The sequence below is a fragment of the Nycticebus coucang genome, chromosome 3, assembly GCF_027406575.1.
Source record: "Nycticebus coucang isolate mNycCou1 chromosome 3, mNycCou1.pri, whole genome shotgun sequence".
In the NCBI taxonomy this organism is placed as follows: domain Eukaryota; kingdom Metazoa; phylum Chordata; class Mammalia; order Primates; family Lorisidae; genus Nycticebus; species Nycticebus coucang.
In genome coordinates, this window is record NC_069782.1 from 7,510,411 (window position 1) to 7,535,523 (window position 25,113).

The 25,113-nt window shown below is 43.3% G+C and overlaps 1 protein-coding gene across 3 annotated transcripts in view; it reads right to left on the reverse strand.

The window, feature by feature from the left end:
- EP300 (E1A binding protein p300) overlaps nt 1–25,113 on the reverse strand; it is a 98,178-nt gene that overhangs the window by 30,590 nt on the left and 42,475 nt on the right. For all 3 annotated transcript variants that reach the window (XM_053583553.1, XM_053583552.1, XM_053583551.1), the window contains 10 exons: nt 22,181–22,274; nt 20,128–20,265; nt 15,251–15,368; nt 14,572–14,746; nt 7,846–7,923; nt 7,305–7,414; nt 4,596–4,733; nt 3,115–3,552; nt 1,758–1,937; nt 1,422–1,566 (listed from right to left, as the gene is read on the reverse strand). In XM_053583553.1, coding sequence (XP_053439528.1) covers nt 1,422–1,566; nt 1,758–1,937; nt 3,115–3,552; nt 4,596–4,733; nt 7,305–7,414; nt 7,846–7,923; nt 14,572–14,746; nt 15,251–15,368; nt 20,128–20,265; nt 22,181–22,274 — 1,614 coding nt within the window. The remainder of the gene's footprint in view (nt 1–1,421; nt 1,567–1,757; nt 1,938–3,114; nt 3,553–4,595; nt 4,734–7,304; nt 7,415–7,845; nt 7,924–14,571; nt 14,747–15,250; nt 15,369–20,127; nt 20,266–22,180; nt 22,275–25,113) is intronic.

Sequence of the window (25,113 nt, forward strand, 5' to 3'; positions counted from 1 at the left end):
GCAGAATACTCCACCCAGCAGCACTGGGTGTCCTGCCTGACCAACTCAATTTCAGCAGAGACTGTTTCAGCCTGCCTAGATTGCATCTCAGCCCAAGCACTGACCCGCCGAGTAACCTGAGGTAAGTTACTTTACTTTCTGAGTAATAACCTCAAACAGCTGTGAAGTCATTAAAAGAGACAATGCAGGGGCTTGGCACACAAGAGGTGAATGATAAATGTTATTGTTATTCTTTCCTGCATTTTAATTAAGGCTATCACTTAACAATGTCTCTCTTGTGAAAGAAATAATTTTTATTTTATTTTGTATTTCTTTAAAAATAGAAACTGGAGGAAGCAGCGCTTGTGGCTCAATGGAGTAGGGCACCGGCCCCATTTGCTGGAGGTGGTGGGTTCAAACCCAGCCCTGGCCAAAAACTGCAAAAAAAAAAAAAAAAGCAGCTGTAATACATAGCAACAAAATCATAGGATACTGCAGCCTCAAACTCCAGGGGTTCAAATGATCCTCCGGCTTCAGCCTCTCTAGTAGCTGAATTACAAGTACATTCCACCATGCCTGGCTAACTAAAATAAGACTTTCAAAGTGCTGGGATTATAGAGGCGTGCCATTGCACTTGCCAAGAAATCATTTTTAGGGGGTGATAACCATTGAGCCCCGACGAAATGACAGTGGTTACAGCAAGAGAATATACCTAAGGAGGCTGGGTGTGGTAGATTGCCTGAGCTCAAAGGTTTGAGACCAGCCTGAGCCAGAGTGAGATACCGCCTCTAAAAATAGCTGGGTGGGGGCGGTGCCTGTGGCTCAGTGGGTAGGGTGCTGGCACCATATACTGAGGGTGGCGAGTTCAAACCCAGCCCTGGCTAAACTGCAACAAAAAACAGCCGGGCATTGTGGTGGGAGCCTGTAGTCCCAGCTACTCAGGAGGCTGAGGCAAGAGAATCGCCTAAGACCAGGAGTTGGCAGTTACAATGAGCTGTGTGAGGCCATGGCACTCCAAAAAGGGTGATAAAGTGAGACTCTGTCTCTACAAAAATAAATAAATAAATAAATAAAAAGTAGCTGAGTGTTGTGGCAGGTGCCTGTAGTCTCAGCTACTCGGGAGACTGAGACAAGAGAATCACTTGAGCCCAAGAGTTAGAGGTTGCTGTGAGCCATGATGCCATGGCACTCAGACCGAGGGCAACAAAGTGAGACTCTGTGTCAAACAAACAACAAATAAATAAATAAAAATAAAACCCAACATGCCTAAGGAAAGAAAAATTCTTTCTCAGTAGTAATAATGCAGAGAATAGCCATGGTTCAAAGTTTAATGAAATCACATGAATGGCAATTTCTGAGGCCCGAGGGGCCTGATACCAAATCTATTCTGGTTCCGTTGTTTTCATCACTATGTCCAGGAACAAAGAGCCTAAGAGACTTACTCTTTTTCTTTGACTGTCCTGGAGCTGGAGAAGACTGAGTAGCTGAAGTACTTGGCTGATCTTCCTCCTCTTTCATTTCAGTTTTTAATTCTGCCCCCCTTTCTTCTGTTTCTGCAGGTTCTACTTTACAATCTTCGGCTTTAGTCTAAAAGAAAAGGTAGAAATATCCAATTGGAAATCAATAAATCATTATGTTACTTAGTCTCCCCTGTAGACACAGTAACAAGACCTAAATAAATTATCAGAATACTTTCTTGCAATACTGACTCTTTTATACATTAGGTTTCTAGATTGAGGTCCTACGAAATCGCAGCAGTTTAACTGCTGTACTCTCACCTCTGGAATATCTTCTGACTGACTATCTGTTGGTTCTGGTGGATCCACTTCCATTTTAGGCTCCATTTTTACTTCCTGCAAAGGCTGCTTCTCAGGAATGGTCTGCGAATTTACCTCTGCGCTACTAGTAGATGGAGGGTTTGATACCTGTCCTTCAATGCTTACAGCTGGCTGGGAAAGCTAGGCAGAAAAGGGAAGAAAACACACAGTGAGCTTTGCCAATTGTAGAATCAGACTAAGTTACTCAACAGGATGGCAGTTAACCAGTTGGATAGTACCATTATATCCATTTATGGTGCTTCACTTGATAATGTCAATTTGACCTACTTTATGCTTAAGAGGAGGAAATTAAGGAATTACAAAGACTAGCTAATTGGATGCATTAAAATCGCTAGCAAATGTTTCTTTGTTGACTATGATTCTCTTGTAGTGAGTGGTGGGGATTTTAAAGATGACTGCTTCCCCAGCCCTGGCCAAAAAAAAAAAAGAAAAGAAAAGAAAAAAATAAATAAATAAAGATGACTGCTTCAGAGAAGTTCACATTTAATTTTTTTTTGTGAGACAAAGTCTCACTTTGTCACCCTTGGTAGAGTGCTATGGCATCATAGCTCACAGCAACATCAAACTCTTGGGCTTAAGCAATTCTCTTTTAAGCCTCTTCTCACTTAAGCCTCTGCCTCCTGAGCAGCTGGGACTACTATAGGCGCCTGCCACAATGCCTGGCTATTTTTAGAGATGAGAGGTCTCACTCTGGTTCAGGCTGGTCTCGAACTCCTGAGCTCACGCACCCACCTTGGCCTCCCAGAGTGTTGGGATTACAGGCGTGAGCCACTCTGCCCGGTGGGGAAGTTTGCATTTGCAAAGGCATGAATGAAAGCAAATAAGGAAGATTAGCTATATCTTTGTTGTTTGTTTTTAATTTCTTAATCAGGTAAAGTTTTAAATGTGCAGAAAAAGAGGAAAAAAACTGGAAACTCCAGGGCCACTTTGAATTATCACATTTTAACAGGATATCTGGCAAACCCTATTTTTTTTTTTTTTTTTGAGACAGTGTCTCACTTCATTGCCCTGGGTACAGTGCCATGGCATCATAACTCACAACAACCTCAAAGTCTTGAGCTCAAGTAGTACTTTCGCCTCAGCCTCCTGTGTACTTGGGAATATAGACAGGCGTCACCACGCCTGACTAGTTTTTCTATTTTTAGCAGAGATGGAGTCTTGCTCTTGCTCAGGCTGATCTCAAACTTCTGAGCTCAAGTAATCCACCAGCCTCAGCCTCCCAGAGTGCTGGAATTACACATGTGAGCCATCACACCTGGTGTGAAATGCTTCTGCCTAAATCCTAATCTCTACTTACCGGAGTTGCAGGCTGTGGAGGCAGCAGTGGTGCTGTTGGGGTAGGCACAGAGGCTGTTGTACTCTGCTGTGAGCGAGGTTGCTGCTGAGGCTGGTCAGTTGAAGGAGCAGAAGGAAGGGAAGGCTGCACTTGAGGGGGAAGTTGTGTCGGTGGTGGTGTAGGTGTCTGCCTTGGAGGGGGATGAAGAGCCTGGGACTGTGACCCTGATGGCAAGGCTGGAGGAGTAGGAACAGGGGCTGGAATTGCTGTTGCTGGTGGCTGCTGAGACCCAATGCTTGGTGGAGTGTGGTGAGGGGTAGGCGTACGACTGGGTACGGGAGAAGGTGAATTCTGATGCAGAGCTGGTTGAGGGAGAGGAGGACAGTGAATGTGGCTCCCTTGAGACCCTGGAGGCATTATAGGAGAGTTCACTGGGCAGGAAGAGCTGGACATTTGTGCCTATCAAAATAAAAAATGTAACAATGTGGTAATTTAAAATAGAACTGAAGAAATATTTACACAGGCAGGTTATATGCACTGAGGACACAAACTGTATCAAGACATGTTAAAAATCCCATGGGGGGCGGCGATTTTGGACAATACAAACAATATAGAACATAAGTAAACAGACTCTAAACCACTCAGGAGAATGGCAATGGCCAGTGCAGAAGCTTGGGACAATGAAGTATGGAGTGCTCTAGGGCCTTGCTGAGCTCTCTTCAGCCAGAGTTCCTCCTTGTAGAATTCTCACTAACATTTTTTTTTTTTTTTTTTTTGTAGAGACAGAGTCTCACTTTATGGCCCTCGGTAGAGTGCCATGGCATCATACAGCTCACAGCAACCTCCATCTCCTGGGCTTAAGCGATTCTCTTGCCTCGGCCTCCCGAGTAGCTGGGACTATAGGCACCCGCCACAACACCCGGCTGTTTTTTTGTTGTTGTTGCAGTTCGGCCGGGGCCGGGATTGAACCCGCCACCCTGGGTAACCCTACCAACTGAGCCACAGGCGCTGCCCCTCACTAACATTTTTTAAAAATCTTGAGATATAGTCTCACTTTGTCACCCTTGGTGCTGTGGCATCATAGCTCACAGCAATTTCCATCTCCTGAGCTCAAGTGATGCTCTTGCCTCAGCTTCTCTAGTAGCTGGGACTACAGGCACCTGCCATGCCTGGCTTTTTTTCCCTTTTGGCAGGCCCAGGCTGGGTTCAAAACCACCAGCCTTGGAGCATGTGGCCGGTGTCCTAACCCACTGAGCAACAGGTGCTCCAAAACATTTTATTTTTAAAGGGATTTGCTAGTTTAAAGAAAGTTTAAATCATCAATTTCAATTATTTCCTAATCTGTAATAATTAAAACCATTGCTATGTCATAGAATAATCTCATGTTCAGAATACTAGAAGTTTGCTTCCAGTATTTGCTGCCATCCTCCCCCATAAAAACTTAGATCAAGACAAGTTTCAAGAAACAAGTAAGTAAAAAAAATTTACTCATTGAGACATACTTGAGACACTGGAGCTTGACCACTGGATGGAGCCAAAGGCATATTTGTTACATTCATCCCCTGTGATGAGAATGGAGGCTGGGTAAGGAACTGGCTCTGATTGGAAGGCTGCTGCATACGAGGCCCATAGCCCATAGGCTGCAAAAAAAAACCAGAAAGCACCAAACTGTTTCATTAGTTATTCTATTGCGACTGAAATTATCCACTACTTTGGGCCTGCTGTCAGGCTTACTGAGCAGAAAAGGACCAGAGACAAGAGAATAGGTAAAGGAGGAGGGTAGCAGAAAGTGGTAGAACAACTTACTCTCTCTCACACCAAGGTTAGGTGGAATAGGGACAAATACACATTCTAGACAAATATGCCTAGAACACTGACAAGGAAGAGAGATAACTGTTTCTTTGCATACTTCTTAAGAGAGGAGAGTGGCTAATGAAATCATGAGCTACAAACTCTAAGACTCCATAATGGGGGAAAAAAATCAGTAAAAGTGGTTTTATAAGTTGTGGCTGAATTAGAATTCACGATCCACCAATGTTATAGAATTATGACATTTAAGTTCCCTACACCTAAAATTACCCTATACAAATCCAGGCATTTAAGAAAGGATGGAAAACTAGAGTACCAAAGGCCAAAAACATTCTAAGAATAGTATGTTTTCTAGATTAAAAGGTAGAATAAGAATCCTTGTTAAAAGTGGCAGACTGGAGAGACGTAATGTAATGCTGAAGAAGCTCTAAAAGGCTCAAGAATTGAAGGCACCAGCTAATTTTTTTTTTTTTTTGTAGAGACAGAGTCTCATCCTATGGCTCTTGGTAGAGTGCCGTGGCCTCACACAGCTCACAGCAACCTCCAACTCCTGGGCTTAGGCGATTCTCTTGCCTCAGCCTCCCGAGTAGCTGGGACTACAGACGCCCGCCACAACGCCCGGCCATTTTTTGGTTGCAGTCTGGCCAGGGCTGGGCTTGAACCCACCACCCTCGGTATATGGGGCCAGTACCCTACCAACTGAGCCACAGGCGCTGCCCAGGCACCAGCTAATTTTAAAAGACAAGAAGTGGATTGAAGCCAATGTAGAAGGCTGAATGGCTGGATAAGAATTTGCATTAGGATGGCCAGGCATGGGGGCTCATGCCTATAATCCCACTACTCTGAGAGGCTGAGGTGGGAGGATCACTTGAGGCCAAGAGTTCGAGCTCAGCCTAAGCAGAAGTGAGACCTCCGTCTCTACTAAAAATAGAAAAACTAGGCTCAGCGCCTGTAGCTCAGTGAGTAGGGTGCCAGACACATACATCAAAGCTGGCGGGTTTGAACTTGGCCCAGGACTGCTAAACAATGACAACAGAAAGAAGAAGAAGAAAAAAATAAAACATATCCAGGCATTGTGGTGGGCACCTATAGTCCCAGTTACTTGGGAGGCTGAGGTAAGAGAATTACTTAACCTCAAGAATTTGAGGTTGCTGTGAGCTGTGAATTCACATCACTCTACAGAGGGTAAAATAATGAGACTGTCCCAAAAAAGAAAAAAGAAAATCTAGGCTCAGCGTTTGTTGCTCAGTGGTTAGAATGCCAGCCACAAACACCAGGTCTGGCAGGTTCAAACCCAGCCTGGGCCTGCTAAACAACGAAACTAAAACAAGAAAATAGCCAGGACTTGATGTTTGTAGCTCTGCGGCTTAGGGCACCAGCTACATACATCAGAGCAGGCAGGTTTGAACCCAGCCCGGGCCTACCAAACAACAATGAAAATTACAACAACAAAAAAAACAGCTGGGAATTGTGGCAGGCACCTGTAGTCTCAGCTATTTGAGAGGCTGAGGCAAGAGAATCGCTTAAGCCCAAGAGTTTAAGCATGCTGTGAGATGTGATGCCACAGCACTCTACCAAGGGAAATATAGTGAGACTCTCGCCTCAAAAAAAAGAAAGAAAGAAAAAAAACTAACCAGACCTAGGGGTGGATGCTTGTAGTCCCGGGTACTTGGGAGGCTGAGGCAAGAGAATCACTTGAGCCCAGAAATTTGAGGTTTCAGTGAGCTATAACGATGCCACTGCACTCTACCCAAGGCAACAGAAAGAGACTATCTCAACAACAACAACAAAAAGTATGCATAAGGTCCAGTGTGGCACCTAACTTTGCTTGTGGCTCAAAGGAGTAAGGCGCTGGTCCCACATGCTGGAGGTGGCAGGTTAAAACCCAGCCCCAGCCAAAAACTGCAAAAAAAAAAAAACAAAAAAAACTTTGCCTAAAGAGTGGCAAGATGCTCATTCCCTCTTCTCTAAGCTCCAAACCAGGCAACTGCCCCTCCATCACCCTTGAAAAAGACAGGGGGTGGTGCCTGTGGCTCAAAGGAGTAGGGCGCCAGCCCCATTTGCCGGAGGTGGTGGGTTCAAACCCAGCCCTGGCCAAAAACTGCAAAAAAAAAGAAAAAGACAGATGGTTTCCTGCCTGGACAGGGAAAGATAGGCATCAGGGAAGAGAGATGACTGTGAAAAAGTGTGGAAGACACTAAACATTGAGACTCCAGGACAGTGAGCTGGCTGCTTTCTGTCAGCTTTCTACGAGATCTAAACACAATTGAATTGCAGTGTAAGAACAAGGACTTATGCCTTGTTTAAGGGTGAGAATTTTTGTTTATGAATTAAAAGCAAACAAGCAAAAGGACTTTTTAAATGTGTGGTCCAAAAACATTACCCAAAGAAGATAAACTGACCGGGTTGAGAGCTCCAGGCTGAGCCAACTGTCCATGGTGCTGAAGAGGAGAGGTTTGCCGGGGTCCTAGAGGCGGCTGGGACATGCTCATCTGGCTGAATTGATTCAAACCTATAAATTCAAGCAAAATAATAGACCTGAACACCTTTGTGAAACTGGAGGTTATCAGAGTTCTGATATCTGATTATATATCATTTTATCGGGATGAATAAAGGAACCTGCTTTCAACCTCATAACTATAAATGAACCTGATTAATTCACAGCAGCTGCAGATGGGCATATGAACTAACATGATTTCTGAACTGAATTTTACACCCTACAGCAATGCACACCAACATTTACTGTCATCTGTCCCCGGACCTGCCAGTCAACCTACTCTTTATCCTTCATGGGGTTCAACTCTAAGAGATTTTCTAACTTCCAAGTGGATAATTATAACACTTGCTAATGGCCTGAAATAGGAATCAAGGTATTAACTATTATCTTTAGCACACCAAGAATTCTGCTATTTAATAAAAATGACCATGAATTTAACAGTTTACCAGGTTGTGGAGTTATCCGAGGAATCATCTGGTTTGGTACATTGCCACGGATCATTGCTGGGTCAGGCAGAGGACCATCTGGAGGAAAAAAAAAAAAAAGAAAACAAAAGAAAAAAAGGAAGGAAGGAAGGAAGGAAGGAAGGAAGGAAGGAAGGAAAAAACAAAAAGAAATGGTTAAAAAAATATTTGTATACCATCTGCCCCCTCCTGACCTTAAAAACCCACAAAGTATCTTTAATAATTATCATGAATTCAGGGCTTGGCGCCCATAGCACAGTGGTTACGGCACCGTAGGTGGCGGGTTCAAACCCGACCCTGGTGAGCTAAATAATGACAACTACAACAACAACAAAAAATAGCTGGACATTGTGGTGGGTGCCTGTAGTCCCAGCTACTTGGTGGGCTGAGGCAAGAGAATCACTTAAGCCCAAGAGTTTGAGGTTGCTGTGAGCTGTGATGCCACGGCTCTCTACCAAGCTCGACAAAGTGAGACTATCTCAAAAAAAAAAAAAAAAAAAAAAAAAAAAACTTAAATTCAGGCCAGGTGTAGTGGCTAACACCTGTAATTCTAGCACTGAAGGAGGCTGAAGTGGGAGGATCCCTTGAGCTCAGGAGTTCAAGACCAGCCTGAGCAAAAGCGAGACCCCATCTCTACTAATTATTGAAAAATGAACGAGGTATCATGGTGGGCACATATAGTCCCAGCTATTTCGGAGGCAGGGGCAGGAGACTGCCTGAAGCCAGGAGTTTAGGAGGTTGCTATGATCTAGCTAGAGTAGTAGTTCTCAACCGTGACCCCTTTAGGGGTCGAACCACCCTTTCACAGGGGTCACCTAAATACAGCCTGCATATCAGATATTTACATTATGATTCATAACAATAGCAAAATTAACAGTTATGAAGTAGCAATGAAAACAATTTTATGGTTGGGGGGTGTTACCACAACATGAAGAACTGTATTAAAGGTTCATGGAAATAGGAAGGTTGAGAATCACGGATGTAGGGTGAGGCCATGGCACTCTAGCCTGGGAAACAGAGTAAGACTCTCTTAAAAAACAACAACAACAACAAAATACACTCTTAAAACTTGAAGAATTTACTTTGAATTTCAAAACATTAAATAAAGCTCTGAGCTAGAAATGCTTTTCTGGAATAGAAGAAATGCCTCCAAATGGTTTTAGTTTTATTCCTTTATAAACCAAGATGCTTTCAATGTTGATAGTAAAGTAATAGCTTTTTATAAAAATGAAGCTATTAGGCTGGGTGTGATGGCTCACACCTGGAATCCTAGCACTCTGGGAGGCTGAGTTGGGTCATTGGCCTGATCTCACAAGTTTAAGGCCAGCCTGAGCAAGAGTGAGACTCTGTCTTTAAAAATGGCTGGGCATTGTGGTAGGTGCCTGTAGGCCCAGCTACTCAGGAGGCTGAGGCAGAGAGAATCACTTTAGCCCTGGAGTTCGAGGTTGCTGTGAGCTATGATGCCATGGGCCCTCTACCTAGAATGATAAAGTGAGACTCTGAAAGAAAAAAGAAAAGAAGGGCAGCGCCTGTGGCTCAGTCAGTAGGGCGCTGGCCCCATATACCGAGGGTGGCGGGTTCAAACCCAGCCCCAGCCAAACTGCAACAAAAAAACAGCCGGGCGTTGTGGTGGGCGCCTGTAGTCCCAGCTACTCGGGAGGCTGAGGCAGGAGAATTGCCTAAGCCCAGGATTTGGAGGTTGCTGTGAGCTGGGTGACGCCACGGCACTCTACCGAGGGCGATACAGTGAAACTCTGTCTCTACAGAAAAAAAAAAAGAAAGCTGCTGGTTTGGTGCCTGTAGCTCAGAGGCTAGGGCGCCAGCCATATACATTGGAGCTGGCAGGTTCAAACCCAGCCAGGGCCTGTTAAACAACAATGACAACTATAACAACAAAATAGCCAGGCATTGTGGCGGACACCTGGAGTCCCAGCTACCTGGGAGGCTGAGGCAAGAGAATCGCTTAAGCCCAAGAGTTGGAGGTTGCTGTGAGCTGTGACGCCATGGCACTCTACCGAGGGCGACGTAACAACACTATCTTTAAAAAAACAAACAAACAAACAAAAAAGCAACAGTCTGAACCTTTGCTTGTTGTGGAACAGAATACCTGTACAAATAATCACTATGGATTTTGTCCAGTGGTTACTAAATTTGATTATGTACCCCAATAATACATGATTTTGTGCACACAAAGCCACTGTTAACACTGAACTTAAATAATATGCACATTATAACTATACCATGTTATCTCTTAAACAAAAGCTCCCAAGGGCTGCATATTCAAGCCTCAAGGACAATCGTGGGAAACCCTGCTCTAAGGAGATACCCACCACTTTTCTTTTTCTTTTTTGAGACAATCTCATTCTGTTACCCGTAAGGACAGTGAGGTGGTGTCATAGCTCACAGCAACCTGACACTCTTGTGCTCAAGACATTGTCCTGCCTCAGTTTTTCTATTTTCAGTAAAGATGGGGGTCTCGCTATTGCTCAGGCTGTTCTCAAACTCCTGAGCTCAAGCAATCCACCTGTCTCAGCCACCTACATCTAGAGTGCAAGGATTACAGGTGAGAGCCACCACTTTAGTCAATTTTCAACTTTAGTAAGTGGGCAAAAGTGACAGAGAAATGCTGAACACTTATTTATGTAACTTTTTTATGTAACTCCACAAGATTTATCAAAGTACATGTGTAATTCATGTTCATTATTTAAAAAATTAGAAAACATAAAGGAAAAATGAGTCATAATCTAATGAATGACTCAGCAATAAACCTCTATGGTTCTTTTTTTTTTTTTTTTTTTTTTGAGGCAGTCTCACTTTGTCACCCTGGGTAGAGTGCCGTGACATTACAGCTCACAGCAATCTCAAACTCCTGGACTCAAGCGCCCGCCATGACACCCCGTATTGGTTCAGGCTGGTCTCAAAACTGTGAGCTCAGGCAATCCACCCATCTCGGCCTCCCAGAGTGCTATGATTGATTAAAGGCATGAGCCACCACACCTTGCCTCTACAAACAGTTTTAATTTCCTTTCACACATATATATTCACACATACTTTAATATAGACCAATGTTTTCACCTAATATATAAGGAACATTCTTCTCCTGTGAACAATATAAATAGGTGTTGCAAACTAAGCAGCAGCAAGGGCCTTGCAGTATCAAGTGAAATGGTTTTAGGTATCCCCCAAAAGAGGGAGTGGCTGAGGACTGGGTGAAGTGGAGAGAAAGCGTAATTCCTCTAAAAGTCAGCCACTACTCCAGTTGCAGACAATGGTGTCCTCATGGAAGAGAAGGTCAAACATGCTAAATCCTTCTTTTTTGTTTTTTGAGACAAAGTTTCACTCTGTTCCTCAGGCTAGCGTGCCATGGCCTCAGCCTAGCCCAAAACAACCTAAAATTCTTGGGATGAAGTGATCCTCCTGCCTGAGTAGCTGGGACTACAGGTCTCCGCCATGACATCTGGCCAATTTTTAGTTTTAGTAAAGACGAGGGGGTCTCATTATGTATCAGGCTGCTTTCAAACTCCTGACCTCAGGTGATCCTCCCCACCCTCAGCCTCCCTGAGAGCTAGGATTACAGGCTGAGCCACTGCCAGCCTGGTCTGATCCTTCTATGTTTAAAAAGAAGTCAGAAATGCAGATTTTTATGCAAAATCTGATTTTTAAATGAGACCAATCATATGAAAATCAAAGTGAAAACATAATCCTATTGCGTACATTTGCCCTAAGCACTTTTGTTTACAACTATGATGTGTATGACAGATTTGACTGACTGCAAGGTAAGAACGTATCACAGAGTCTATTGTCGGTCCATGACGCTGCTGATCTTAAATTGCCATTATAAGGATTCGATGAACACATGCAGGAACACTTTCCTAACACTTAAATGAATACTCATTAATGCAAACTAGGTGCACAGATCAATCAAAACACCTTTACACACAAAGTATCCCCCAAACCAATTTTAACATGTTAGTATTTATTTCTTCCAGAATCTTTTTCTGGGCATATATCATAGTCATAAAAAATTAGATTGCAATACATATAGCAGTAAATCAGATTGTAATACATACAGTTGTCTGTTATTTATCCTTCAAGTTAGTATGTTTACAAAAAGTTAAGAGGGAAAAACCAGCTATGTCTTCTTTTATTGAGACAGTCTCATTTTGTTGCCCCCAACAGAGTGCCATGGCCTCACAGTTCATAGCAATCTCAAACTCTTGGGCTCAAGCAAATTTCTTTCCTCAGCCTCCCAAGTAGCTGGGACTATAGGCACCTGCCACAACACCTGACTATTATTAGAGACAGGGATCTCACTCTAGCTCAGGCTGGTCTCAAACTTGTGAGCTTAGGTAACCCATCCACCTTGGCCTTCCAGAGTGCTAGGATTATAGGCGTGAGCCACCATACCTGGCCTACCGGACTACTTTTAACATAACATTAGAACATAAATATCTCATAGACACTAGACATAGCTCACATTTCACCTAGAAATTGAGTAAATTCTATCAAAAACAAGTATCTAAAATATGTCCACTTGTTTCTGTATCTTCAGTTAACATCCAAGTACGACCATATCACGCATGTACTACAGTCTCCCTAACCCTAATCTTGACTTTCTCATTGCTGAACACTTATTCTCCCACCTACACAAGAAGTACACATACTTTCTCTTGTAAATGCTCCTCCATTATACTGCCTCTTGTACCAGAAATGTTGCTCTTCCCAATTCTTTCCACATCATACCCTAATTAGTAATAGTGTATCTGGCAAGCTGCATTTAGGAAATCAGGGTGCTAAAGGCTGCAACCAATGGTTCTCTACTTTATGACTTCAAGGACAGGAAACGCCTCAGTTCACCTATAACTCACTGAAAGAATAAGAGCTGTTGGGCAGCGCCTGTGGCTCAGTTGGTAGGGCGCCGGTCCCATATACGGAGAGTGACAGGTTCAAACCCGGCCCCAGCCAAACTGCAACAAAAAAATAGCTGGGCATTGTGGCGGGTGCCTGTGGTCCCAGCTACTCGGGAGGCTGAGGCAAGAGAATCGCCTAAGCCCAAGAACTGGAGGTTGCTGTGAGCTGTGACGCCACAGCACTCTACCCAGGGTGATAAAGTGAGACTCTGTCTCTACAAAAAAAAAAAAAAAAAGAATAAGAGCTGCTCTACCTGTTAGCTCAGTTGGCAGTTATAGGTAGTCAGCATTCCCTGACTCAAACATAGGTTTCCCCTATTATACTCTTTCTCAGAGCATTTAAACAGCCTGTGTAACTGGTTACTACTCTGTGACCAACTCACTATTTCACTGCTTAGAACCTAGTAACAAGTCAATATATGAAGGCAATGTACAGGGTCAGGTAGAAGTAATGCCCCCTTTTGTGCTTCTGTTACATTACAGAATTATATCCTTATGATTTTGTAATAAAAGATTGATATAGATTACTAGCTCATAAAAAGGGAGGGTTATTTCTGCCATGGTTTGTAATCTGCATGTAATTCTGTAACACAACAATATCACATTCAAACATAAAAGGGTGTTATTTTTTCTTGACCCTGCCTGTATAATAGTAGTCTTGGGGCCAGGTGTCATGGCTCACACCTGGAATCCCAGCACATGGGAAGGCTAATACAGGAGGATGCTTGAGCTGGGAGTTTGAGACCTGCCTAAGCAATAGAAAGAGACTGTGTTTCTACAAAAAAAAAAAAAAAAAAAAAACAAACAGAAAAAAAGAAAAACTAGCCGGGTGTGGTGATACACATCTGGAGTCCCAGCTACTCTGGAAACTTAGGCAGGATGTTGAAGTTGCAGTGAGCTATGGTTGACACTACTGCACTTTAGCTTGGGTAACAGAGCCAATACCCTTTCTCTTGGGGGGGGGGGGGGGCGGCAAGGAGATTCTTGGCTATTGGACTGATTCATCAGGTTGACAGTGATGCTGTAACCAAAAACCGACGCTGATGAGATGTAATTTTAAAGATGCTTATAAAGAAAGAAGCCATCTTAGTTCTTAGCCTTGATGCTGTGTCAAGAAGAAAGTGTGCTGACAGAAACATGGCACGTGTGTTCAGGAAGTATGTAAGCCTTTATGGGGTCAGTGAAACTGGTCGATGTACAAACATCTATTACTCGTTGCTTAGCACAGACAACAAGACAGTCTTGGAAAAAGACAAGGAGAATCTGTAGGCTATCATTTTCTAGGTATCAATATTAGAAAAGTGTGTCTTGGGTTAGAAATTTTTTTTTGAGACAGAGTCTCACTACATCACCCTTGGTAGAGTATTGTGGCATCACAGCTCAGAGCAACCTCAAACTCCTGGGCTTAAGTGATTCTCCTGCCACATCCTTCCAAATACTTGGGACTACAGGCACCTACCACAATGCCCGGCTAGTCCAGCTATTTTTATTGTTGTTGTTGTTGTTGCAGTTGTCATTGTTCAGCTGGCCTGGGCCGGCTTCGAACCCAACAGCCTTGGTGTATGTGACCAGAGCCCTATCAACTGAGCCACAGGTGCCGCCCATGTCTAGAAATTTTAAATATACTGTTCAGCTATTGTTTTTTACTAGTTGATGAATTATTTTCATTGCACAGGCAAAAAAGGCTCCTCGTAAATTCTACAATAGTTATACAAGCTTATACAAATTAATGACTTTGGTTAGAAACCACTTTATCATCGATTTTTTCCCCAACAAAAATACAACAAAAAGCACTTACTAGAAGTCATTCCTGATTGTGGCTGTCCCATGTTAGGTCCTGCATTCATGGAAACTGGTACCATGCCTGTAGCATTAGGTAGCATATTCTGTTTCTGTAGTCTAGTTCTTCGTTTTTCTTCTAGTTCTTTCTGGATCTTATAGATCTTTTCAGCTAGAAGATGGTAGTATTCCGCCTTTTTGAATATTTGAAGTAAAATAAGAGAGATTAATAAAAAAGAGGCACTGATACTGCGTTAACAGTAAAAGCGAACTAAGAACAGACTTAAGTTCCATTTAATATGCTACATTTCGAAGTAGTGCCAATTTACAAAGGACAATTCAGATGATGTAGAGAAACTGAAATATTGCTTGAGATGAAAATTATCAACTAGCTGCTTCATCTAGCGAAAACAGCAGAGTAGCAGATAAACCACTTTTTAGGTTGAGAGAAGGACAAAAACCAAAAAAGTACGAGTGCATTGTATGAAGAAGAAAAACAAAATTCTTGATGATACATATTTAAAAAGATTGCCTTATTATCTTGACTGTGCTCCGTAGCAATAAGATGAGATAGCTAAAGGTAGAACCCTCCTCTGAAGCACAATACTGCTTGTATATGTTACAGAAGAAGAGTACTAAATAACCAGAACAGTTCTATCAATCAATAGAAAATAGGAAAGAAATTAACAGATGCTTACTCGATTATTTGCAGATTCATACATGTCCCCTTCGACTTTCCGAGCATATGCAACCAGGTTTTCCATTCGTCTATCTTTTAAAGCAGCAGGATCCGGAGTAGGAAATATGGCTTGAACACTAGAAACAGAAAATTCTACCTCTGTAATACCATGCCAGCTTTTCTTTCATGTTACAGAAATATACAAAACCTTAGAATTTTTCCTGATTATTATTTTCCTACTTTTCATACTACAAATACATAGAGGAAAAGAAAAAATAGTAAGAGGGTGATAGATGCTTCAAATCGAATACCTACTGAAATAAAATTCTTTTTGTCATAAAGGGTTTTCATGATGAAAATGTAGTAACAATACTCTCTCGTCCCTGTCACTCTCAACGTAGAACAAAAAATTTTCTGTGCTACATTTAAAGAGAAAAAGACTGATTTTTTGGTCATAGTACAAGGACCAAAAGCCTTCAGACCTGTCCACTCTATTTATGCAGCTTATGAAAATAAGGCCTGGGTGGCACCTGTGGCTCAAGGAGTAGGGTGCCGGGTCCCATATGCTGGAGGTGGTGGGTTCAAACCCAGCCCCGGCCAAAAACCACAAAAAAAAAAAAAAAAAAAAAAGAAAAGAAGGCCTAAGGTCTCAGCACCCATACCTCAGTGTTTAGGGCGCCGGCCACATGCACTGGGGCTGGTGGGTACGAACCCAGCCAGGGCCTGCTAAACAACGACAACATCACCAAAAAAATAGCTGGATGTTCTGGCAGGTGCGCCTGGAGTCTCAGCTACTTGGGAGGCTGAGGCAAGAGAATTGATTAAGCCCAAGAGTTGGAGGTTACTATGAGGTGTGACGCCATGGCACTCTACCGAGGGTAACAAAGACTGTTCTCCCCACTCCCACCCCCCAAAAAACATAAAAGGAAAGAAAAGAAGGCTTAACAACCACTGCAAAATTGTAGAAGATTGGAAACTTATAATGGAGGAACAGAAAAGTTTTTTTTTTTTTTTTTTTTGATTTTTTTATTTTATTTTTTGTAGAGACAGAGTCTCACTTTATGGCCCTCGGTAGAGTGCCGTGGCCTCACACAGCTCACAGCAACCTCCAACTCCTGGGCTTAAGCGATTCTCTTGCCTCAGCCTCCCGAGTAGCTGGCACTACAGGCACCCGCCACAACGCCCGGCTATTTTTTGGTTGCAGTTTGGCCGGGGCCGGGTTTGAACCCGCCACCCTCGGTATATGGGGCCGGCGCCCTACCGACTGAGCCACAGGCGCCACCCAGAACAGAAAAGTTTTAAACATTAAATTGGGGGCAGCACCTGTGGCTCAAGGAGTAGGGCGCCGGCCCCATATACCAGATGTAGTGGGTTAAAACCCGGCCCCGGCCAAAAAAAACTGCAAAATAAACAAATACAATAAAATAAAATAAAAATTGGCTAGACACGATGGCTCCTGCCTGTAGTCCCCTTAGCTACTTCAGAGGCTGAAGCAGGAGGACCACTTGAAGCTATGAGTTTGAGGTTGCTGTGGGCTATGATGTCATGGTAATTTAGTCTGGTAAACAGAGTGAGACTCTGTCTCCAAGAAATAAAATAAAATAAAATAAAAAGGTTTTCTTTCTTTTTTTTTTTAATAGAGATAGTCTTATTTTGTCACTCTTGGTAGAGTGCCTTAGTGTCATAACTCACAGCAATCTCCAGCTCTTTGGCTTAGGGGATTCTCTTGCCTCAGCCTCCTGAGTAGCTAGGACTACAGGCGCCCGCCGCGATGCGCAGCTATTTTTTTTGTTGTTGTTGTAGTTTGGCTGGGGCCAGGTTCGAACCTGCCACCCTCAGGATATCAGGCTGGCGCCCTACTCACTGAGCCACAGGCACCACCCAATAAAAAGTTTTTCACACTATCAGAATTCCCTTTAAAATGTTTGCCACGGTATTTAAGATCAACAAGAAATGAGACCACGTGATGTGGGCCAGTAACAAACATTTGGTTCAGGGTGGCGCCTGTGGCTCAAAGGGATAGGGCGCTAATCCCATATGCTGGAGGTGGTGGGTTCAAACCCAGCCTCGGCCAAAAACCACCAAAAAAAAAAAAAAAAAAATTGGGCAGCGCCTGTGGCTCAGTCCGTAAGGCGCTGGCCCCATATACCGAGGGTGGCGGGTTCAAACCAGGCCCCGGCTGAACTGCAATAGCTGGGCGTTGTGGTGGGCGCCTGTAGTCCCAGCTACTTGGGAGGCTGAGGCAAGAGAATCGCTTAAGCCCAGGAGTTGGAGGTTGCTGTGAGCTGTGTGATGCCATGGCACTCTACCGAGGGCCATAAAGTGAGACTCTGTCTCTACAAAAAAAAAAAAATTTGGTTCAGAATAATCCTCCTTAAATTATTTTAGAGTTTGGGTTCATTTCCATCGATACTTGTATGTTTCGTTTGCCACAGAACCCCTAGGAGTGAACAGACAGTACTGAGCTGCATGTAGGCATACAACAAGTATTTGTGGACCACTGACAGGCAACAAAAAAGTCACGCCAAGAATTTTTAGTGCGACTACACTTTATGAATTACTGAAAACCAAAAAGAAAAAAATCACTATAATCAACAACTGATTTTTAGCCACTGTTCTTGGTTTTGTTTTTTTTTAAATTTGGTCACTGTCTGTTCAGTTAGTTGTATGGTACTTGATCAAACCAGATTCAGAAGATACTAATAGAATTTTGTTTTTTCCTTTTTTGAGATGGGATCTCACCACTACTCAGGCTGGTGTTTAATGCCTGGCGTCAAGTGTTCTTCCTGCCTAAGCCTCCCAAAGTGCTAGGATTACAGGTGTTAGCCATCTTGCCTGGCCTATATATAGAGGTTTAGAATATTTGAGTTAGTAGAAAATTCATAAGCATATAATACACTTTTAATGTCATGATAAATAATTTGAAATAATCTATCATTTTTGTCCATTATATAAAAGTTCCTAAAATAATGAAGTTAACAACTTAGTTATTCCTTATTAGTTCATTTCATTAACAGTCATATACCAATGGAATGGAGAAGGGTTAGGGACCCTTTGTTTTTTTACATGTCCCTGACCCCTGCCATTGGTATTCGACTGTTTATCATGGCATTCCTTATCTAATTCCAATTATTATTAGCACTATTGCTAAAGAATTATATAGGACATATCCATTAACTGATTAAAAAAAAAATATATCCCTAAATGAAACTCTGGCAAACTATACAACCAGATCCCATGGTTCCAGTCAATAAAAAGAAAAAGACAAGAGTAATCGAAATTCTGTTATTTACTGGAGTTAACAGCTTTCTCCTAAGAATTGAAACTGCTTATTCCAAGAAAAAATGCTGCATGGTGTTTGCAGAATAAACTCTTATCAACAAGGTCTAAGCTCTCTACCTTTATGAACATGGGCACAATACATTTAACCACTCTGTATGCCTCTCCCACCTTCTGACGAGAATTTTTTAAGATTAAATAAAATGGAGTTTAAGAGAGAGAATCTTGTACATATCAACTATACAACAAATGGGACCGAAGATATTTCATAAAATGCTATGTGCACTTATGGAGGAACAGAAGACCACAGAGAGACCACTCCACCAGATTCAATTTGGCAGTATACTAAACAGGTTTACCAAGAATAACAGAAAAGGGTGTGAATGTTGCCATATTATAATGCCCTAAAGCCTGATTTTTCTTACGGAATTATGAGTTAATGATTTTTAGGGGTGGTGCCTGTGGCTCAGTGAGTAGAGTGCTGGCCCACATACCAGAGGTGGCAGGTTCAAACCCGGGCCTGACCAAACCACAAGAAAAAATGGCCAGGTGTTGTGGTGGGCACCTGTGGTCTCAGCTACTCAGGAGGGAATCCCCTAAGCCCAGGAGTTGGAGGTTGCTTGTGAGCTGTGACGCCAATAAATAAATAAATAAAACCTTAAAAAAAAATTTTTTTTTTAGTTAATATGTTAATAACGAGGCAGAATAGTTCAATTCACATACTGCTAAAACTGAAAGACTGCTTTTAAAAATGACGATAACAAAGCTGAGGTGGGTAGATTGCCCAAAGTCACACTTTGGGACCAGCCTACGCAAGTGTGAGACCCCGTCTCCAAAACATAACCGGGAATTGTGGCAGGCACCTGTAGTCCCAGCTCCACAGGAGGCTGAGGAAAGAGGACTGCTTGAGCCCAAGACTTTGGAGGTTGCTGTGAGCTATGATGCCACAGAACTCCACCAAGGGCGACAAAGTGAGACTCTGTCTCAAATAAATAAATAAAAAATGATGGTAAGGAGAAAAATTGAGAAGTAGAAAACTAGTGCCTATAGTGCCAGCAACATACACTGGAGCTGGCAGGTTCAAATCTGCCAAACAATGACAGCTACAAGCAGAAGATAGCCAGGTGTTGTGGTGGGCACCTGTAGTCCCAGCTACTCGGGAGGCTGAGGCAAGAGAATCGCTTAAGCCCAAAAGTTTGAGGTTGCTATGAGCTGTGACGCCACAGCACTCTACTCAGGGTGAAAGCTTGAGATTCTGTTTCAAAAAGAAACAAAGAAAGTAGAAAACAGAATTAAGATGCAAGAATCAACAGCAACAGCCAGGCTATACAAGAACAACATTCCTCTGTGCTTAAAAGCCCAGCAGACTGGCCGGGCACGGAGACTCACCCCTGTAATATCAGAATTTTGGGAGGCTGAGGCAAGAGGATCACTAGAGCCCAGGAGTCTGAGGTTGCTGTGTGCTATGACACCACAGTACTCTACGTAGGGAAACAAAGTGAGACTCCGAAGAACTAAAATACGAAGAAAAAAAAAAAAAATCCTCCCCACCAGCAGACTGAAAGCATATCAACAAGACATCTCTTGACGAATGAGACACATCTACAAATTACTTACAGTTTGTGAACAAGATGATTTCGAAGATCCTGAGTAATATCTTCATGCCACTGTTTCCGAATTCCAGTACTGGATGGTTGAGCTGCAGTTGGCATAGGACCCAGGGAGGTGACACTGGCATTTTCATTCATCATTGGGCTTTAAAAAGGAGTCATCAAATAGTCAAGAAGGATCACAGAAAGATGATCTCATTTAATTAGAAATGACAATGATTAGCGCAATAGGTTTAATACCATATGAGAACTCTATCTGCATCAAGGAGTTGGGGTGCATGTGTGTGACTGTATTTCTTTTATGTGCAGAGTATGTGTATATATCTATGTGAGGAAAAAATAATTACATTTCTTTGGAGTAGAGGACAAGGTGTTATATTTAGAAAACTAAATCTTGTGGCTGGGCATGGTGAGTCATAGCTGTAATCCTAGCACTTGGGGAGGCCAAGGCCAAGGCTGGTGGATAGCTTGAGCTCACAGTTTGAGACCAGTCTGAGCAAAAAGTGAAATCCTGTCTCTACTGAAAAAAAAAAAAAAAAAAAAGAAAAACTCAGGCAAGAGGATCGCTTGAGCCCCAATTGGAGGTTGCTGTGAGCTATGACATAATAGCACTCTACACAGGCAATAGCTTGAGACTCTGTCTCAAACAAAAACAAGGAAGAAACCTAATTCTTGGCCAGGCACGGTGGCTCATAGGTTCAAGACCAGCCTAAGCCAGAGCGAGACCCCCGTATCTAAAAATAGCTGTAGCTCGGCGCCTATAGCACAGTAGTTACGGCACCAGCCACATACACCAAAGTTGGCGGGTTCTAACCTGGCCTGGGCCAGCTAAACAACGACAACGGCAACAACAAAAAAAAAAATAGCTGTGCACTGTGGCGGGTACCTGTAGTCCCAGCTACTTGGGAGGCTGAAGCAAGAGAATTGCTTGGGCCCAAAAGTTTGGAGACTGCTGTGAGCTGTGTTGCCAGGGCTGAGGGCAATGTAGTGAGACTCTGTCTCAAAAAAATTAAAAAATAAAAATAAAAATAGCTGGGCATTGTGACAGGTACCTGGAGTCCCAATTACTTGGGAGGCTGAGGGAAGAAAATCCCTTGAGCCCAAGAGTTGGAGGTTTCTGTGAGCTAAGATACCACAGCATTCTACTGAGGGTGACAAAGTAAGACTCTGTCTCAAAAAAAAAAAAAACTAGGGCGGCGCCTGTGGCTCAGTGAGTAGGATGCCGGCCCCATATGCCAAGGGTGGTGGGTTCAAACCCAGCCCCGGCCAAACTGCAACAAAAAAAATAGCCGGATGTTGTGGCGGGCACCTGTAGTCCCAGCTGCTCGGGAGGCTGAGGCAAGAGAATCACATAAGCCCAAGAGCTGGAGGTTGCTGTGAGCCGTGTGACGCCACAGTACTCTACCGAGGGCAGTAAAGTGAGACTCTGTCTCTACAAAAAAAAAAAAAAAAAAAAACTAAATCTTGCGTTATTAGACTAAGCTGTCACTTGTGACACAGCTTATCTCAGGGAGTCCCTTGGGTAATGAACTAATTCTTTTTTTTTTTTTTTTTGTAGAGACAGAGTCTCACTTTTTTTATGGCCCTCTGTAGAGTGCCGTGGCCTCACACAGCTCACAGCAACCTCCAACTCCTGGGCTTAAGCGATTCTCTTGCCTCAGCCTCCCGAGTAGCTGGGACTACAGGCGCCCACCACAACGCCCAGCTATTTTTTTTTTTTTGGTTGCAGTTTGGCCGGGGCCGGGTTTGAACCCACCACCCTCGGTATATGGGGCCAGCGCCTTACCGACTGAGCCACAGGCGCCGCCCCATGAACTAATTCTTATTACTGGGGTAGATCAAACTCATTTTTTTATGCAGCTACAAACTTGAAATTTTCTACTGTACTTGGGAAGATATAGGCTATCCTCGATGATTGATAGTTTCTAATAAGGCTGTAGAAAGAAAAATGGATTCAAACATCCTACTGTCTCCATTCACCAAAGGAAACTAAATTAAAAACTCAATTCTTAACAAGTATATGAAATGTAACACAGGGTGTAAACCAAGACAAAACTTACTTTTGAGAATTTATGGCTGAATGCAACATTGAGTCAGAAAGAAGATTTGATGCTTGAACCCCTACACCTCCATTCACTCCCATAGGACTAGAACCTAAGGCAAAAATGAAAAAACAAAAGACAGAAATAAATAAAATAGCCACATTATAAACTTGATAATCAAAGTCAAGAGTCAAACCACAAATCAGAAAAAAATATTAGTAGCAATATAGTAAACAATTATTGATAATATAATTAGCAACACATAAAGGCTAATACATCAAGTACCCTTGCAAACAAAGTAAGAAAGACAAATAATGCAATACAGAAGTAACAAGCTATTCAAAAGAAAAGATATACAAGCTAGATGCAGTAGCTTCTGCCTATAATCACGGTATGTTGGGAGGGCAATGTGAGTTCTGAAGTTCAAGATAAGCCTGGGCAACACAGCAACCAATCTGTACAAAAAAACCCCAATACCAACAACAAAAAAAACCTTAAGAAGGGCGGCGCCTGTGGCTCAGCAGGTAGGGCGCCGGTCCCATATGCCAGAGGTGGTGGGTTCAAACCCAGCCCCGGCCAAAAAAAAAAAACCACAAAAAAAAAAAAAAAACCTTAAGAAAACAACAGGGCATGGTGGTATGTTATGGCTACTTGAGAGGTGGGGGTAGGAGGATCTCTTGAACCTAGGTAGAAGTTAGAGTGAGCTATGATGATGCCAGTGCATAGTGGAACAAGACCCTGTTTTTTAAAAATACAAAGGAAAAGCTAGGTGTGGTGGCTCAGGCATTCATCCTAGCAGTCTGGGAGGTCAAGGTGAGTGGACTGCTTGAGCTCAGGAGTTCGAAACCAGCCTAAGTCAGAGCAAAACCCCATTTCTAAAAATAGCTGGGCATTATGGTGGGTGCCTATCATCCCAGCTACTAGGAGACTGAGGCAAGAGAATCACTTGAGTCCAGTGTTTGAAGTCAATGTGAGCTGTGCCATCACGGAGGTGACAAAGTGGGATTCTGTCTCAAAACAACAACAACAACAACAAAAAAAAAAAAAAACGGGAAAAGAGGCTCAGTGCCTGTGGCTCAAGCGGCTAGGGCACCAGCTACATACACTGGAACTGGCAGGTTAGAATCCAGCCCGGACCTGCCAAATAAAAATAATAATTACAACCAAAAAAAAAAAAAAAAAAAGTAAAAATAAAAAAACAGCTGGGCATTGTGGCGGGCGCCTGTAATCTCTCTGTGGGAGGCTAAGGCAAGGGGATCCCTTAATTAAGCCCAAGAGTCTGAGGTTGCTGTGAGCTGTGATGCTGAGCACTCTACCAAGGGCGACATAGTGAGATTTTTCTCAAAAAAAAAAAAAAAAAGGAAAAAAACACAGCATTTTAAAAACGCAAATATGCTAATTGCGCTTTTAAAATAATGTATTTTACATGTATGAAAATGTCAAAACTTTTAAGAACAAATTCTTAAACCGAGTGCTGAAAAGAGTATGACGAAATAAACATTTTCAATCAAGGGTGGCACCTGTGGCTCAGTCAGTAAGGTGCCAGCCCCATAAACCGAGGTTGCTGGGTTCAAACCCAGCCCCAGCCGAACTGCAACAAAGAAATAGCCGGGCGTTGTGGCGGGCGACTGTAGCCCCAATTACTTGGGAGGCTGAGGCAAGCAAATCGCTTAAGCCCAGGAGTTGGAGGTTGCTGTGAGCTGTGTGATGCCACAGCACTCTACTGAGGACCATAAAACATAAAGTGAGACTCTGTCTCTACAAAAAAAAAAAAAAAAGTTTTCAATCAAAATGTGGATGTGTAAACTAAAACTCTTGCAAGTGGTATTAGGCAAATGCTAGCATGTAAAAATATACATGCCTGGGCTCGGCTCCTGTGGCTCAAGCGGCTAAGGCGCCAGCCACACATACCTGAACTGGCGGGTTCAAATCCAGCCCGGGCCCGCCAAACAACAATGAAGGCTCCAACCAAAAAATAGCCCGGCATTGTGCCAGGCACCTGTAGTCGCAGCTACTTGGGAGGCGGAGGCAGGAGACTTGACTGAGCCCAGGAGATGGAGGTTGCTGGGAGCTGTGATGCCACAGCACTCTACCCAGGGTGACAGCTTGAGACAGTCTCACTTGGCCCTCCTTGGCAGTGTGCTGTGGTATCACAGCTCACAGCATCCTCCAAGTCTTGGGCTCAAGGGCTCCCCTTGCCTTAGCCTCCCACAGAGTTGGTATTACAGGTGCCTGCCACAACACCCAGCTATGTTTTTTTTTTTTTTAGAAGACAAGGTCTTCTCTCTTGCTCCGGCCTGGTCTCAAACTCCTGAGCTCAAGCAATCCACCTGCCTCAACCTCCCACAGTGGTGGGATTACAGGTGTGAGCCACCGCATACACACACACACACTTTTTTTTGGTTTTTGGCCGGGGCTAGGTTTGAACCTGCCACCTCCGGCATATGGGACCGGTGCCCTACTCCTTGAGCCACAGGTGCTGCCCCACACATGTATTTTTATACGCAGAATTTACACTTTTGATAACCTGTTCTACCCTAGATGTATGGAAAGAAAGAAATACAATGATGCCAAAAGAAGCAAAAAACACTTCTAGAACCAAAATTGTTTACAACATTATAGATATTTTCGTAAGTGCAGGAAATTTATGTAAAGATATAGGAGCCTAAGTACAGTGACCTTTAGGGAGGGAATGAGAATTAGTGTTTAAAGAAAACACTTTTAGGCTCAGTGCTATAGCTCAAGTGGCTAAGGAACCAGCCACATACACCAGAGCTGGGGGGTTCGAATCTGGCCTGGGCCTGCCAAACAATGACAACTACAACCAAAAAATAGCCGGGTGTTGTGGCGGGCACTGTAGCCCAGCTACTTGAGAGGCTGAGGTAAGAGAATCGTTTAAGCCCGAGTTAGAGGTTGCTGTGAGCCATGACGCCGCAACACTACCCAGGGCA